This window comes from Falco punctatus, assembly GCF_963210335.1.
Source record: "Falco punctatus genome assembly, chromosome: Z".
Lineage (NCBI taxonomy): Eukaryota > Metazoa > Chordata > Aves > Falconiformes > Falconidae > Falco > Falco punctatus.
The window spans coordinates 58,311,223-58,329,420 of record NC_137586.1 but is presented as its reverse complement, the minus strand read 5'-3'; the positions used below and the strand labels follow the sequence as shown (position 1 = coordinate 58,329,420).

The window sequence follows — 18,198 nt, the reverse complement described above, 5'->3', positions numbered from 1 at the left end:
GCAATGATTTAAATGGCTTTATCCTAATCCTCATTTTTATAACAAAATCCATACTTCCCTTTTATACCAGGTAAGTTCACAGCCTGGAAAATACATTCATGCTCTTTCCACAATGACATATTTGATGTACTGATGAATGATCCTTTAAAGATTATTATGACTAGTAGCACTTGCAGTCAGTTGATTTTTCCCAACATAACTCTACTGGTTTTCAAGACTCTCTCAATGATGTACTAGCAGTTTGAATACTTCTCATTTCAAACAATGTGAATTGTCTATTCTGATGTCATTCAGAATACAATAGAAAATCTTTGGATTAAATAAACAGAAGCAAATCTTAACACATTGAGTCATTTTGGGAAGTTGAGTATTTTCATTATATTTTAATACTGTAAAAAACAAACAAAAAAACAACCTGGTTGTGAGTTTTGGTCAATCTCCCAAGGAAACATCAATCTCAGAAAATGCTGCCAATTCTAATTGGCTAGATATCTTCTACAGAGTAACCCTGCTCTGTAGGATACAGACCTTTTCCATCACTACCATGGCTTCAGCCAGTATTCAGCCCCATTGCACAATAGGAATGATAGATGACTCTGGATTTCAGCTATTCTGCCCACTTCAGTATAAATTTAAGGTCTCACTTCAGTGATCACCTGTAAGAAAATGACTAAGTAAACATGGATGCAAAGCTCATATCCTCATTGGGGGTTTAGGGATTATTCATGTGTCTTGAATTATTAAAGCAGACAAATAGTATAATCTGTAATGTCTCCCTTGGGCTGAGCTTCCTTTGATACCACATTTCTTAAGGTCTGTTATATTCAGACAATGAAATTTTCCACAGGCCTGTGGAGAAACACAGACTTTTAAATTTCTGTTTTCTTGATTTTGGGAAACTAATAATGTTTTTAAATTAATTATTAGATGTTTTCCATTGCCATTTGATTTTAAGTGGAATAGATCTTCAATACTAAGTCAGAATTAACAGTTAATCTTACATTTAACAAGTTCCCCTGTGACATGAAAAAAGGCAATTTTCTTCTTCCCACAAAGAAATGCAAGGGACAACCCAGACTGTGAGATGCAGGTTGTTTTGCTCTGCATGCTGCTCAGCTGTGCACTTAGTCCTAGCTGAGGCCTTTTATTCTCTTATATTAAGTCTGAATTTTTCTCAGAGAAAGAACAATTATTATTAAGTATTTCATTATGTATATAGATAAGACTGAATTTAAAATGAACGCTTAAAACAAAATAATGATCTCTAAAAATCAGAATCAGATAAAATTTTAGGCTGGAAAAGTTTAGCTACTGCCCAAATCTCCCAAAGACTTTGAAGAGTTTTGGTTCAGGCCCCATAGCTGAGATCATCAGACCTTGATTTTAAGCTATTATTTGGAAACTTTTCAAATGTGGTCCCAAATAACCAAAAGATGAAAACAGATGCGTTAGTACCTCCTCTAGCACTTTTCTATTTTTCATTGTAACCAGTCAGTTCTTACACGGGAGAAAAGCCAACTTAGAAAGCCTGAGATAGAGAGCAAAATTATTCCAGAGAAACTTTCTCATTATCCAATGTTTTCCCTCCCACACAGAAGAGAGGAACCCAGATGCCCTCAGTTCTTAGAAATGAGTAGAAAAAGAAGAAAAAGCTGCAAGGGCAGAAAGAGCTCTGATTCCAGAGAATGTAAGTTTACAGAAATGTTTCATTTGACGTAAAAACATCAAAAACATAGGAGGTTACTCTGCATTTACTCATCAAGACAGAAATCCATCTTTGTGCCCAAAGCTGTTTGTCAAATTGGAAATGTCTATGCTCACGTGTGGTACATACAGGTGATGTCTTGATGAGGCTAGCTGTTTTATTTTAGTTGAGCTTCTATCTTAGCTATCTCTGGCAAAGTCTTTCCAAAGATGTTGGTGTTTAATTGCCTCACATTTTCAGCATTCTTGCTGTACATTTGTCAATGTTGTCCAAGTTTAATGGCTTGTTCTAGTTCTGCTTAGGTAGATGTCACTGTAAACTGTTACCCTTTAATGCACATGACCTCTTCTAAAAAAAGCCCAAGCAAGGGAGAATTTTATGTAATTGTAAGATTGCCATGAAATCTTGCCTAGTCCAGCCCCTGCCAGGAAACAGTATTTTCTTCTGCTTTGAACAGCAAGCTATGGCTCACACCTCCTGGCAATCTGGCAATGATCTACTGTGTGATTGTGACAACATTCATTAATCCCTTTGTTTGCTCACCTGTAAAAGGATTATAAAAGTCAAGTTCCATGTAATTTACTCAAAACTGTAAATATGCAATGGGATATTGATTGTCCCAGTGTGTTCACAGGAACAAAGTAAATACTGAGAGGAGTAATGGAAGTAAAAAGGGTGGATCCTTCTATATACAAATAGAATATCTCATCCTCTAACAACTGTAAAATTTTTGAGAAAGAAAAAGTGTTAATATATAATTTTTTTCCAGTCAGAGTGAGTTAACATGGCCTACCCTGTATATGTGACCTCACAGTACTTACCGGATAATTAAGACTAAAGAATTTAATATTGAAATGAAAAAATAATGTTGTGGAATATACCCTGCACCTTAAAGATATAATAGACACTTTCTATGGAAAGTGTCTCAAAGTTAATCATACATTTGTGATACTGCTTACCAAATCATGGGGAAAATGTGTTTTCTTTTTTTTTTACCTTAAATCAGATGAACACTTGTCACCCATTTGTAAGTGCCAGCAAAATGTAGGAAGCCTTGACAATAAAGCAGATGAGGCTCTGGCTCACTTCACTGAGCCATTGGATGTAAAGGGTGCTAAAGAAGATGGAAAAGATCATGAAAACAAGAATCGGAGTAGCTCAGATGCATCTGAAGACAGAGACCTTGATAATGGATCAGACAGTGAAAAAGAAGAAAAGAAGGAAAAGAACTACCCTACTCAGATGTTCTCTCCTCAGCAAGATGAACTCCTAGCTACAGTAACTTTTGGTGAATCAGAGGGCTCATCTACAGGAAAAATTACACTGTGGGGCAAGCCAGACTCTGCGGAGTCCATCAGCTTGGCTACTGGAAAAATTATAGCAGAAGTTAAATATGGTTCTTTTAATGTGAAAGTAGAAATCAAGAATGTTTCTTTGTTTGATTCTGGAAAAAAGCTTGTAACTGAAAAAAGGAAAAGTTCAAAGAACAATAAACATTGTCATGAAAGACAATATCAGAAAAGCCAGTGTTCAAAATGTTCAAAGTACCAGTGTTCTTCGACTGGCTGTTCAGCAGAACACAATGGGAAATATAAAGGGCATAAACATAAAACTCAAAGTGCCATCAACGAAAATGCCTCGTTGAAAATGAACATTGAAGCAAAGGAAATTAGAGTGGAATGTATCAGCAGAAAGAAAAATCTAAAGCTTAACATCAAACCTGGTGATCAGGCACAGTGCAAAACTGGCAACACAGAACATGAAGATATGTATTGGAGTGAAATAGATTATTCTGTAGCAGAGGCACCTTGCAATACAGATTGTGAGTCATCTTTTAGCTTTCATGAAAAAGTAGACTGTGCATTTGCAGATGGATGTATGCTTCTCCCTCCACCTAAAGAATTTGCTGACTGTGACAAAATGCATTTGGATACAATTGCAGAGGGGGGATCTTTGTACCCTGTTAATGACAGTAAGGAATCTGACAGCGTCTCTACAGCCTTGAGTATTTGGGGAGAAGAAGATTATTTCTGGAAACATAACAAAAAGGACTATGAAGATCACATCAATGAAAAGGATGATTTTTCAAAAGATAGAATACTTTTCTCAAAAATAAATAATACAAATTGTCCTGTAGCTAGTAATACCCTGAATAACCCAAGCATTGGGAAGGAGCATATCAATAAGAGCAACATATTAGGTCAAGAGAGAAACAACTGTGACAAATGCAAAGGCACAGGGCAAAAACCAGCAAGAAGAAAGTCTTTCCCAGACACTACTCTTGATGTACCATCACCAGTTCACCCCAGAAGGGATTCTGGCTTTTATTCATTGCCATCCTTAAAAGTATTGCCTAAGGAGACCAAAGCAGGAGATGTCTATAACAGGAACTCATATGTTCATACCAGCTGTACAGAACTTTCTAAGTGTCCTGACTTGAACTCCTCGCTGAGAAGTCTGAGGGTCCTTAAGTCTTCATATCAGTATGCTTTCATGTCATTTGATCATAATACTACCATTTATCCATCTGAGCCTGAAGAAAGTCTAGATGACACTTGTTTACTGAATGACTATGCAGACTATGTGGGGCACGGTGAAGGAACAGAAGAAACATTAATGGAGAGTCTTCATTCCAGCAGTACTATAAATGAGAAAAAAGAAAACAGGCATGAGGAGCCTCTGAGAAACGTAGCTATATGGGAGGAAGACTCTGAGTCTACCGAAGATGCTTTAGATGAAGGAACAACAGAGTACAACCACCTAGAAAAACATGTTGAAATGCAGAACAAAGCTCAGTTGCTACAGATATCTCCACATTCTAGAAGCCATTCAGATGCACTTACTAATGACAAGGAAAGTACTAATTATGCATCTACAGAAAGTGCCCCAAACCAGTTTTCAGCTTTACAGCAAAAGGTTTACCCACGCCCTGCAGAGCCTGAGGTAACAAAGAAAAGGAGAGGGTCAGTGATGACTGTGATAACTGGAGAACTAGAACGAAGACTCATACAAGGTGACACTAAATTAATAGCTGATTCTTTTGGCTCTGTAGTGAAAAAAGAGTCTAAGCTTCCCTGTAGTATACAAGAAAAATTTTTGCTGTCATCCTCGCTATTTGATCCCAAGGAGCACAACACAAATAATGAATCAGAAACCTTTCCTGAGACACAAGATAAATCTGGCCATATCCATGTTGAATCCAATGGTCATAATGATTCAGCACAGGCTGCCATATCATCTACCTCTTTAGCCTACACTGAAAGGAAAGAGAATCTGGCAGAACATTCAGATGTCAATGAAAGACCAAAGAACTTTTGCAGTAACGAGCCAACAGATGATAGCTTAAGGGGAGAGCCTGGAGCACATCAACTACCTCTGTTAACCAAATCCAATTCTTATGAAGTTGAGAAAAAGATTGAAATGAAAGAAGATTTTCATCAGAATCCAGATATACCCCCATCATCAGTAAAACAGATTAGTCAGAAAGGTAGGTGTTTTATATAAGACTTTTGAAGTTAATATCAGTTACACACCTTTTGCACAGGTGGTTTAGTGCTTTAGTGACATCTTTTATGGGAAAAGTATATTAAAACTTTTATAAAGGATTATATTGGTATGCTTGGTCATTTGGTTATAATATGCAGTTATTGTGCTGAGGATCCCTGGAGCCATCTTGTAGAGCCAAGTAATTTAAATACAAAAAATAAAGAAAAATTTAATGCAGCTTTGCTCAAGAAGTGGGTTTCTGACATTAAACAGTCAGCCCATCCTATGCACTTCATGAAAGAAACAAACACCAAAACAGGAAGGGGATTTTGCTGTTGCCATGTGGCATGAACTCAGAGCTCTAGTCAGTGTTTAAAACCACATAAATCTGTTTCTGGAATCCATGTGATCTAAGCAAATAATACTAAGTACATCTTGGTCCTAATTCTGGCTGAGCTTTTACATGTCATGGAATGACCATAGTGGATCATTTAACCTTCTCTTCCCCTCTCTTCATGTAGTTAAGAAAACTACATACGAACAAGATTTTTGATAGCTAGTCTTTTAGAAAATTTCCTGTCGTCCCTTCTGTAATCTACCTACCCATATCCATAACCAGTCATTTAAAAGAAGTGTTTTGAATCATAAAAATGTAAAACCATGCTGGGACACTGCACACTACAATGTAAGTTTTTTACATCGTGAATATGTACATACACACGTGTGTGTGTGTGTGTGTGTGTTTGAAATATCACTCCAAACACTTTAATTTTAATTATTTTTTTAATGTTAAATTATATGCAAATACAACTCAGAGCATCCTTTCCAGAAGAAAATAGTTCCAGCAGGTTTGGAGGTTAGAAGTTTTATACTATTGAAAAATACATACTTCCTTACCATGGGAAAATGTACTTAAGAATCATTATAAAAAACATCAGGAAGTTTTCTTTCTAGTTCACAACATCTGCAGAAAATACTGGTATCTCTCCAAGGTCATCTTGTTCGGCACTGGAAATTTCAAAAATGCCTGAAATCTATATATACTATATAGATATACTATATTGCTAGATATTGCTATATAGATCAATATCTAAGATACTAAAATACATAGAGAATTAATTAAATGGAAATCTCTTTAGAACAAGATATAGAAAGAAGACACTCAAGGAAGCCTGCATGCTCAAAAATCTTGGCTTACACTTCAGACCTCAGGGGTTAGACACACAGCACACAAGTGAGGTGTAGCTATTTCTTGGATTTGTATTATATTCTCTCCTCTTTCCTTTTACCCCTTGCTAAGAATTACCTATGTGTGTTCTTTCTCTTACCTATCACTTCACCTGGTTGGTAATTTTGGCCCCCTTTTGGTCTATTTTGTATTTTGATTTTTCATCTGTGTTATTATTCTTAGCAACGCTGTGGAGGCCCTACCTTGTTTTAAAACTCGTTAATATGAAACAAAGTCCACTTGTAATGTGGCAATACTGACCTACTCAGTCAAGATATTGGGCACAAGGGGTGATGTGGGACTTCCTGTGCTCAGTGATGCTGGAAAGGACACGTAGCTATTTCAACAGAGTGAGAGCATCTAGTACAGATGCATATGTCGTAAACAGGACAGGGGAATCCAGGCAATCTACAAGTCTTCTGGTGTTGTGGCAACTTAATTATTATCAGAGGGGCAAGGACTTATGCAAAGAGCAGTACAAGAGCACTACAAGAAATAAGTTTCCTGAATGTCAACTTTAGTCAACTGCCTTGGAAAAGGAGCTCAGTGACACAGGTCTGTGATGAAGATCTAACTGAAGCCAGAAAGAGGTTATTGAGCCAAGAGAGTACTGACACAGTCCTCTAGGGAGCCTGCTGAGGCTAGGCTCACTTTCTCCCTATCTGCCCTTGCCAGTGGGTACAGTTGCATTTTCAGAACAGAATCTAACACAAAGTCTGTTTTCCAATTGTTGTTTTATCTGAAATAGTAATACAACAAATAGATTTATATGGCCCTACCTGGAAAGAAACCTAAAGTAGAAAGGTATATCCTCTTTTTATCTGCATGTGTGTTTTGCAAGATTTTTAATATTTAAATAGCACTTTATATATCTACATGCTGACCACTTCAAAAATGTATGAGCACTTGTAATACAATCCATGAGCAAGTTACATGTTTCTGCATAAAACTGGTGCTATACAAATGGCTACGTAGGTACGACAGATGCCACTACCACAAGGTAATTACATGTACTTTTCTCTGCATGAAGACCTCAACTAGTCTAAAATACATACTTTATTAATATTTTCAGTACTACTTGGTATTTTCTTTTATATGTTTGGTTAGGTTATTCTTGTATTTAGAATGTGGAAATTTTAAACAGTGTAGTTGTTAAAGGTGTCTTCCGCGTTCCTCACAAACAGTGTCTGGTTGTAATTTAGACTTGAAGTCAGAAATGAATAAAACCAGAAAGCTACCTTTGATGAAAGACACCAGAGCAAGCGATAGTTCCCAGGAAGAAGCAATAGACCAGTGGGCCAGGAGACGCAAACAGTTCAAAGACAGCAAAAAATGCAGTTCAACTGGAGGAAGCTCCATAAACAGCACAATCACTGAGGGATCAAGTGAGTATTTCAGTCTTATGCTTGTATTCATTCTTCTTCATGTGATTGACATTCTGACAGGGTTTTCAGCTGAGGAAACTGATCTTCAGTTCATAACCTGAGTCTCTGTCTTATTCATTATCATGAGCAAGCATGTTTTATTCAATTGAACTATTCCTCACTATGGGAGTTAATATTCTCTGTTCATACAATCAGGTTAACAATCTGACTGAAATAATCGTACCATCCTTGTTCATATGCAACTAACATTAAGACAAGCTCTAAGTGTAGACAGACAGGTAATCACTTATGGCAGCAGCTTTGAGGGTATAACAGAAATCATAATCCTGATGCCTACTTTGCTTATGTCAAAGCCATGTTGAGCTGAGAGTCCTTCTCGCTAAAATAATCACCTACTCCACCTTTTATCTTCAGGCTTGTTGCCTAGATTGTCCTTCACTGTCCCTCCAGTTACTGAAGCAGTTAGTCCTGTAACTGTCTCATTAAGCAATCTGTCACCTTGCCATATGCTTGAGCCTATACCAAACTCATCAGCTTAAATCACATGGGAAGGCATTTTAAAGTTGAACTGCTTAATAAATTTACATTTCATGGAGATGGAGTCCCCAAGAAAGGATTGCACAGTCTAGAAGAGAACATTTGTGGTACTTCTTACTTCACACTGCCTTTGCCTCCTGTTTTGCTATTTTAGTAATGTAAGAAGGACTTTGTGCAGATGAAGAAATGTGCACTTCCCTGTGGAAATATGTTGTGCTATAATGGTTACTTTTGGTATGGGAAATTTTATTTATAGATGTATAACCTCCTTTTTGGAAAATGTTAAATGCAAGCCTTCAGAAGACTGGCAGCTGTAAGACTTCAGTGAGGGTCCAATACAAGATAAACAGTAAACATGTTCTATCCCTGTACTACAGAGTTAAGCCCTACATCATCATCAGGGCCTTGATTCACTGCCTAAACATAGGTGTCAGTCGCCAGTGGGAACACCAATTGCATTCTGGGGTATGTGACCTAAAGGGGACCCATGCCTTTCTGAAGCAGTAACTGGATGGCAGGTGAGAAACCCTAAGGCATGTAACATGGTACTAGACACCTGTGTTCACATAGCTGAGTCAATCCCAACGTTTCTAATGCTTGTTAAAAACAGCACAGATGACTGTCATTTCACATGAAAATGAAAAAGCTATTTATCTGTAGCAGTATCCTAAGTCCACAGCAAGGACCTTAGAAAGCCACTGTGTCAAACCACCAGAGCTCAAAAACCAAACCTGTCAGGAGATACATACACCAAGATAAATTGTTCATCGATTTCAACAGTGATGTCTTTTGAATATAAAGCTCGACAATAATTTTTACTTTATCAGGCACATGCTGGTTTCATAGACAACATATACAATAGATAAATAAATAATTTTTTTAAAGCCACCAAACCAAACAAATGAATCAAAAAAGACCAATCTGCAAGATGTAGAATTGCTTTCTTTGTGACAAAGCTTTTGGTAGCACATAGCATGAACATGAAGTTGCCTCCAGAAAAGATGAGAAAGCAGGCAATTCTGTCACAAATCCTAGTATCATTTTGAATAGTATGCTACAGGCCTGAGACTTCAGTCCCTTTTGTTTTGGTAGCTAGGCTGTTCCCTGTTTGCAGACTTGGGGACAGCTCTAATCAATACTTGGAAGCAGCAGCTCCTTACATGCTTACTTCCAGGAGCTGAGAAGCAGCTAATTGCAGATTGTTCCTGACACTCAAAAACTGCTCAGTTTGACATTTGTGACAAAAACTCAAGGAGGGGAAAGGTGAAGACATTCAAGAAATGTCTTGGCATAACTCCATAATGCCAGCATGGCAGCATTTATTTCTCTGGTTTTGCCTATTTGTCACATTTTAGGCTGTACTACAGTTATAACAATTCAAAATTAAACCAGCAAAATACTGTGCTGTAATGAATTGTTTGGTGTTAGTCTAGGTTGTCTAGGTTCATGGTAGCATGCTAAGATGTGCTTTAAACATAGCAGTCCAGTAGATTTTATTTATGTCTTCATTTTTGTTTATTTACTAGTATTTTTTATGCAGTTAATCATGTTACCTCATACTGCCTGCACAGTAAGTGAGAAGCCAGTGGATGTGGAGCTTTTGTCTAAATAGACACCATTAAACGAACTGTAAAAGTGAATGAAGACCACCATTTAGACGAAATCAGGAAGTAACTTGTAGAACAAAGCTAAATAAAGGTTAATTTTTATTGTATCTGTTTTTAAACTGAAAATCATTCTGCATAATTGCCACATCAAGCACAGAATAAACAAAGCAAACAGAACCTTTCTCCAGCTTCATTAAATCTAGCTGCGTTATACCAGGCACTTTGTACTGAAAGAAACATGATTTTATTTTTCCTTCTCAGACAACGCTTTATACTAAAGCATTTTTTCAGTCTATCTGTCAGCACAGTCTCTGATGGTCTATACTTTTATATATCTTTCACCATCCACAGTTTTAACTTTGAAGTTTTGTCTCCTGGTCTGCTTCAGAAATTGACATAACATTGCATAGCCTTTTTCTCCACAGTAACTGCTGTTTGCAGCCTGCCTGTCACACGGTCAGCGGCCTGATGCCCCATCTCCTTGACAACCTGAATGTTACTGCTTTTTCCTTTAGCAGAGAATTAGAGCTCTCCTCCAACTCCATGTTATGTGACATGGTTTGAGTCAGTGGACTGAGTGCAAAACATCATGATTGTACATTAATATAAAATGTAAATCTCAAAATCTTCATAACACATGTAACATCATATAAATAATCAGGAGCCTAGGACAAGCCAGAAGTTCTATATTTAAAACCAAGCCAAAACAAAACAAACACCCAAAACTATTCTTTCCTCACCTCCTTTTTAATAAAACTAAATATACACATCTGGAAAAACTAAAATTAAGCGAAGAGCAAATATGGTCATCATTACCTCAGTTGTGCCAGTTACTTTTCAGCTTCCCTTTTGTCTTTCCATACACACTGAACTCATACTCAATTTCTAGAAAATGTGTTTGGTTTCCTAATCAAATAGGCTGCACAGAAAAGGTTAACAATTGCCTAAAGCCAGACTTCTTTTAAAGAGGTGCAGCTCCTGTTTTGACCATTTGCATTAAGACTTCACTTGGCATGCAAGTTCAACATCCAATAGCATCCAATATTGTGTTCTTATATTTGGATGTGTTTGCAAACTGCCCTTTTAACACCAGCAAAATTGCAGAACTAAGAACAGATATTACAAACAGTTAATTAAGAAGCTTGTGGCACTTCTTTCATGCTGACTGGCTGGGGTCTGTTATTCTTCATGCATTTTCCCTACTGACATTACTTTTACCTGTTTTATCATCATGACAGTAAATTCAGAGGACGCTCGGTCAGTAGAGCTGGGACTACATTCTGAAAATGAGGACAGAGGTTTTTATACAGAAATCTTTCATTCTGCTTCCTGGGTTTTCAGAGGAGATGATGTCTCTCCGGATAATAGTCCTAGATGTCTCAGCAAAAGGCCTAGACCAGTGGCAAGTAAGTTAGCTAAAGCAACAGGTAATAAATGTCATTAAAATTTATTTATTTGGGGCACTCTGAAGATTCCAGGGGTCAACATTTTGGAGAAGACATTCACACTGAAGACAGAGGTTATAAAAAAAACATAAAGTAGTTCTTATTTAGCTACTGTCTTGCAAAATGTCATAATTACTTGACAAAACTGATACTGGTAAAAGGTCATAATTAAACCTTTTCTCTTGCTACAGGATAAGGGCAGAAGCAATGTAATTTCATAACTTCTTCAAGCATGAAAAAATCATAGAGAACTATTTATAGACATAAAGTATTATAATAATCATAAAATCTGATCTCCATCAAACTTTCAAATATAGTAGATTCAGAAAGAACCGTTTGCTGTATGAAGCGTTGTTCTGTTTGTAGTTTAAACCTTGTCTTGCAAACACATATGATGAATAACTTTTGCAGGGGGATAGGATGTCCTCCCTCACTCTTCAAATGTTAAATTACTGAAAAGTAGCACAGTTCAAAGAACTAAGACAAACTGGAACACCTATGTAGCCTTCTATGTGATAGTTCTTTGCTGGAGCTCATAAATCATTCACAATGTAAAAGAAAACAAATGTCCTCTATACATCTCCAGATATGAAAAATCTCCCTTAAAATATGTGAGAATATTCTGCAGAGCCATTTTGGTTGTCTCTTTTCCCAGGGGACAGTTCAGAAGTTCAGGAAGATAATTAAAGTGGGTATTGAAGTATCTATGCTCTTTTAAAAAGACAGGTAACATCAATTGGCCTGCTAGTGAAACAACTTTTAAAGTAATTTCTACCTTCCAAATATTACACAATTTGAAGACAAAACAGCTGTCATAAATTATTATTAAATTGGCCTCCATTAAACAAACACAGTAAGGCAGTCAAATTATAAAAATCAGACACTGAGAATTCAAATTTACACTTAAATCTTCATGAGTATAAGATTTACTAACAAGCCAGATCATTTGACACACATAATACTAGACTCTGAGAGAAGGTTCAAAGCAGTCAGTTAGACCCTGATATTGCTTTTTACTGAGGCTGATTAAGTTGTGCTGACTTAAGACACTTCACGTGGGAACAGCCACTAGTGGCAGGAGATGGCAGTGTCGCCGGGGGTTAGACTAGAGAGCTGGGAGGCAGTGGGAGTGGAGAGTGGACAGGGAAATGTAGATGAAGGGAAAGAAACAACTGTTATCCAAAAGTTAAAGACCTTCTAAAACATAAAAAGAATGAAACTGCAAAAAACAGATTTAAGCTCATTTGATAATTTAGAGTGGATTTTGCATTTGCAGCTTAGAAGTTTGACACAGAGCACAGCAGCACTTTTCTTGAGCATATTTATTGACAGAAAACTGTCAATAGAGTGGAATATCTCAATGATTCTCCACCTCTTCATTACAAAATACAGGCACTTAAACTTCTGATGATAGTACACTTCATAGATGCTGTCTGTCTTTTCCCTAACATGAATCGTACTTGATCAATCGTGGCATGAGCAGGATACACAGTGGCAGTGGAGCAGCACCAAATAGCTAGGATTGGTACTGAAAACATCCCAGTCTTTTGCAGAATCAGTAACTGTCAGTGTCTATAGATAAAGAGTTTTAAAAGCTGCTGCTTTTTAAATTGAACTTAACTTGTAGAGAAAAAGGTATGTCTTTTTTCCCATTCTGCAGTTCGTGAAAGAACAGTGAAGATTGCTAAAGGAACTGGCAATTACCCTTGGGGTTTCAGGATCCAGTTCTCAAAGCCTATCCTTGTGACTGAAGTTGACACAAGTAAGTTATATTTGTACAAGTTAACTTCTCTTATGAAAATGTATAAAAATAAATATATAATATTTACTAATACTAATATACTAATAGTATAATATTAGTAAATATTATCTACATAATATATAACATCTTTCAATAATAATATATAATATAGATGTACATAAATAATTTCCATAATTAGTCGGTGTAAAGTGTTTAATAACATGTGCTTGAATTGCCCATGACAAACTACCTTAGGGCCCCTTTATGCCTGTAAGTAAACTGTGGACGTCACTGTTCTGTGTCCTTTGAAGCCAGTTGATACCTCCTGCAAATGCCTACATCCAGTCTCTCTCCAAATGTGAAGTCTAGAACTTCTGGAGACTGACATCCATAATGACAACAGGCCTTTAAGAATGAAATGGAGGATGCAGTGATCCTCATAACAACATTTCGTAAAGTCTTATTAGCCAGGGACACTTCTGCTTGGATGGGCTTCCATTGAGCCACCTATAAATCTCAACAGTGTGCTGTTAACTTCTGCAGGATATTCCAATGATTGTGAGGAACTCTAGAAGAAACTCACACAACTGAGTGAATGAGCAAAAAAAATGGCAGATGAATTTCAACAAAGATGAAGTGTAAGATAATGCCTCTAGAGAGAAATTATACCATGCCTACATGATGGAGAACATGGTATTGGCATTTATGCTCAGAAATGAGATCTTGGGAGTCGCCACTGAAGGGCCTTTGAAATCATCAGCTCTGTGTGCAGTAGCAGCTCAGAAATCTGGCTGAAAGCTTGCTCCATCAGTGATAGCAGTAAGAATGAGACACAGGCAGTCAGAGTTATTTTGCTGCTACCTAAAAGCTTAGTTCACCCAAATCTAGAGTACTGGTTGCTGTACTGCTGTCTGCATCTCAGGATGGACACAGCAGAATTAGAGAAGGAGCATAAGATACAGGAGTCTCTGACAGATTTCTACTACCAAAGGCAGATATAATGAAAAATCTCATCCTAGACCAAGTATGCCAGTGCATGTCCTCTAGCAAGGCATCTAAGAATACGTCTGTCACTTTACCAGCCTTACGTATTATATGGTCCAGCTTCCTGACGATGCTGGGAAAGGCTGTGAATTCAGAGGTCTATGAATCTGTTAGCTGAACCCATCGTTTTAAAATCTGACTTCTGAGCTACTAAATATGGCCATCATTAAACTCCACTAGAGAAGATCAGAAAAGCCAGAAATCTGAGTAAGGGAGCAACATGCAGAGAAAAAAAAAATTACATACCTGAAAAGGTCAACACCTTCCTGACACTTGCATTACTGAGACTCGTATTAGAAACCCATGAATTCCCTTAAGATCTGAACATAGATTTATACTTCAGTCATGCTTTTTACATGATACTGCTGTTCAGTTCTGAAAGTAGTTCTAACTTGTGGCCTCAGAGCAAATGTTCTACTTATTAAGCACTAAAAATAAAGCCTTCAGTCTAAAAGAAGAACTCAGGCAAAGGACAGACCTATTCAAAAGAAATAAGAGCAAATGTTGGAAGTGATTCCTTTACTTTCTATATAGCTATACCTATTGTTCATCAAAGGATCTTGTAATCTTTTACTGTTAAAATTGCTAGCCCTTGTTCTCATGGGGGACTTCAACATACTGGATATCTCCTGGAAATAGAACACAGTGGAGAGGGAACAGTCTAGGAGGTTTCTGGAGTGTGTGGGAGACAGCTTCCCGACACAGCTGGTCAGTGCCCCAACCACAGGAGATGCCCCACTGGGCCTGGTGCTTACAAACAGGGAAGGACTGGTGGGTGATGTGGTGGTCAGAGGACGTCTTGGGCAGAGCAATCATGAGATGATAGATTTTTTGATTCCTGGAGAAGTAAGGAGGGGAGTCAGTAGAACCGCTATGTTGACCTTCCAGAGTGCTGACTTTGGCCTATGTAAGAGCCTGGTTGACAGAGTCCCTTGGCAGACAGTCCTGGAGGGCCAAAGGGGTGTAGAAAGGCTGGAAATTCTTCAGGAAGGCAGTCTCAAAGGCACAGGAGCAGGCCGTCCCCATGTGCCAAAAGATGAGCCCATGGAGGAGAAGACTGGCCTGGCTGAACAGAGAGCTTTGGCTGGAACTCAGGGGAAAAAGGAGAGTTTCCCACCTTTGGAAGAAGGGGCAGGCAGCTCTGGAGGATCACAAGGATGTTGTGAGGTGAAGCGTGAAGATCAAAGAGATGAAAGCCCAGCTAGAACTCAGGCTGGCCACTGCCATAAAAGATGATAAAAAATGTTTTAACAAATACATTAGAAATAAAAGGAGGGCCAAGGATAACCTGCATCCTTTATTGGATGTGGTGGGGAACACTGCCACAAGGGATGAGGAACAGGCTGAGGTACTTAATGCCTTCTTTGCCTCAGTCTTTAATAGTAAGAGCAGTTAATTTCAGGGTACTTAGTGCCCTGAGCTGGAAGACAGGGATGAGGAGGAGAAGAATGAAATCCCCACAGTCCAGGACGAAACAGTTAGTGACCTGCTGCTCCACCTAGACACACACAAGTCTATGGAGTCAAAGGGTACTGAGGGACTGGGGGTACTGAAGGTACTGAAGGACCTGATGGAGGAGCTCTCCAAGCCACTTTCCATCAGTTATCAACAATGCCGGCTAACTGGAGAGGTCCCAGAAGACTGGAGGTTAGCCAGTGTGATGCCCATCTACAAGAGGGGCAGGAAGGAGGATCTGGGGAACTGCAGGCCTGTCAGCTTGACCTCGATACCAGGAAAGGTTATGGAGCAGATCATCCTGAGCACCTTCATGCTGCACACACAGAACAACCAGGGAATCAGGCCCAGCCAACATGGGTTTATGAAAGGCAGGTTGAGCTTGACAAAACTGATCTTCTATGACAAGATGACCCACATAGAAGATGAGGAAAACGCTGTGGATGTTGTGTATCTCGACCTTAGTAAACCCTTTGACACCATCTCCCATGGTGGCTTAGATGGGTATACTTTATGCTGGGTAAAATGCTGGCAGGACAGCCAAGTTCAAAGAGTGGTGGTGAATGGAGTCACATCCAGTTGGTGACCAGTCACAAGTGGAGTTCCCCAGGGCTCAGTACTGGGGCCAGTTCTGTTTAATATGTCTTTATTGATGATCTGGATGAGGGGATCAAGTGCACCCTCAGTGAGTTTGCTGATCACACCAAGCTGGGAGGTGAGTGGATCTGCCTGAGGGCAGGAGGCTCTGCAGAGGGACCTGGGCAGGCTGGAGCGATGGGCCCAGGCCAGTGGTGTGAGGTTCAGCAGGGCTCAGTGCCGGGTCCTGCCTGTGGGTCACACCAGCCCCACGCAGCGCTACAGGCTGGGGCAGAGCGGCTGGAAAGGGCCTGGTGGGAAAGGGCCTGGGGGTGCTGGGTGACGGCCGGCTGGGCAGGAGCCAGCAGTGTGCCCAGGGGGCCCAGGCGGCCAGCAGCACCCTGGCTTGTATCAGACACAGTGTGGCCAGCAGGACCAAGGCAGTGATCACCCCCCTGTACTGGGCACTGGTGAGGCCGCACCTCAAACCCTGTATTCAGTTTCGGGCCCCTCCGTACAAGAGGGCTGTAGAGGTGCTGGAGCATGTCCAGAGATGGTCAAAGAAGGTGGTGAAGGGTCTGGAGCACAAGTCTTATGAGGAGCAGCTGAGGGAACTGGGGTTGTTTAGTCTGGAGAGGAGCTAGGCTTGAGGGAGACCTTATTGTTTTCTGCAGCAACCTGAGAGGAGGCTGTAAGCAGGTGGGGGTAGATCTCTTCTCCCAGACAAGTGACAGGACAAGATGAAACAGTTTCAAGTTACCTCAAGGCTTAGATTGGAGAAAGGGTGGTGAAGCACTGGAACAGGCTGCCCAAGGAGGTTGTGGAATCACCATCCCTGGAGGTATTTAAGAAATGCATAGATGCAGTGCCTGGGGACATGGTTTAGTGATGGACTTGACAGTCCTCCGTTAATGTTGGACTTGATGATCTCAAAGGTCTTTTCCAACCTAAATGATTCTATCATTCTATGATTCTATGTAAACTACATGAAAATAAACAATTTTTGACACGGGATCCTAGACATCATTTTATTTTTACATGTCTGAATATAATCAGGAATTTCCATTATCAATTGAAGCTTTGCCAATAATGTATATTTAAAAAACTTTGCCTGCAGAATACTATAAAAAGATATATTTTATATATATATATATAAAAGGAAAAATACTATAAAAATACTTACAAAAGAATTAGTAAAGTTAAATTGTGGCTAAAGTGGCTGTGTAATGTTCTTCATCCTGAAACAGCTACCTAATTTTGTTCCAGAACATTTTTTTGTACTCCTTGTGCCTAATAACTTCTGTGAAAAATGATTTACTGTGAATCTGAGAAAGTAATTTTGAACGAAAAAAATTGTTCTGCTCATCTTATTAGAATGTAACTTTTGACTACAAGGTTAAAGATTAGTATTTTTCGTTGCTGATTATTTTAAGGAAAAGAACGTTACTGGGCTCAGCCATCATTTGTCCAAATAGCACAACTGTGTCCATGTGTCTGTGCTTGGACAACTAGCTGGTTTTAGCAGATTGCTGGAAATTCCTGTACCCATTGATATGAAATTATCTCTGTTGCAATAAAATGTTTCTTCTTTCTAGCATTAAAAGTTTCAGATGGTTTCCCATCTGTAAACATACAGATTCCTTTAGAGTTCTTTCATCAAAGAAGATAACCTCTAAAGATGTTTTTCAAATTAGAATGTGGGAAAGTTTTTTAGCTAAATATAAATAAACCATAGATCATTTATGCAACATTAGCCCTAATTCATACCAATTTAACTCTGTAACTTACTAATGAAAATTAAACATAGCTACTCACATTGTATATCACTCCTGTTGTTTATTTGTATGTCTTGTTTTCAAATGCAGTTGCTTTAAAAAAGCAACCACAAAAAAAATAAATTCTTTTTTACAGGCAAACTTCTAGTAAAATTCTGTTTTCTCAAAATATGACTAATTTCATTAAACCAAATTTTAAAATTGCATTTGTATC

At 38.7% G+C, this 18,198-nt stretch overlaps 1 protein-coding gene across 3 annotated transcripts in view; it reads left to right on the top strand.

Moving 5' to 3' along the window:
- Positions 1-18,198, top strand: part of LOC308056270 (uncharacterized protein) — a 70,661-nt gene that overhangs the window by 9,411 nt on the left and 43,052 nt on the right. For 2 of the 3 annotated variants that reach the window (XM_080371354.1, XM_080371353.1), the window contains exons 1-5: positions 7-1,687; positions 2,712-5,192; positions 7,622-7,804; positions 11,187-11,354; positions 13,054-13,155. In XM_080371354.1, coding sequence (XP_080227480.1) covers positions 1,576-1,687; positions 2,712-5,192; positions 7,622-7,804; positions 11,187-11,354; positions 13,054-13,155 — 3,046 coding nt within the window. In that variant the 5' untranslated portion in view covers positions 7-1,575. Of the gene's footprint in view, positions 1-6; positions 1,688-2,711; positions 5,193-7,621; positions 7,805-11,186; positions 11,355-13,053; positions 13,156-18,198 lie in introns of those variants that run through there. The other variant, XM_080371355.1, reaches the window with a different exon arrangement.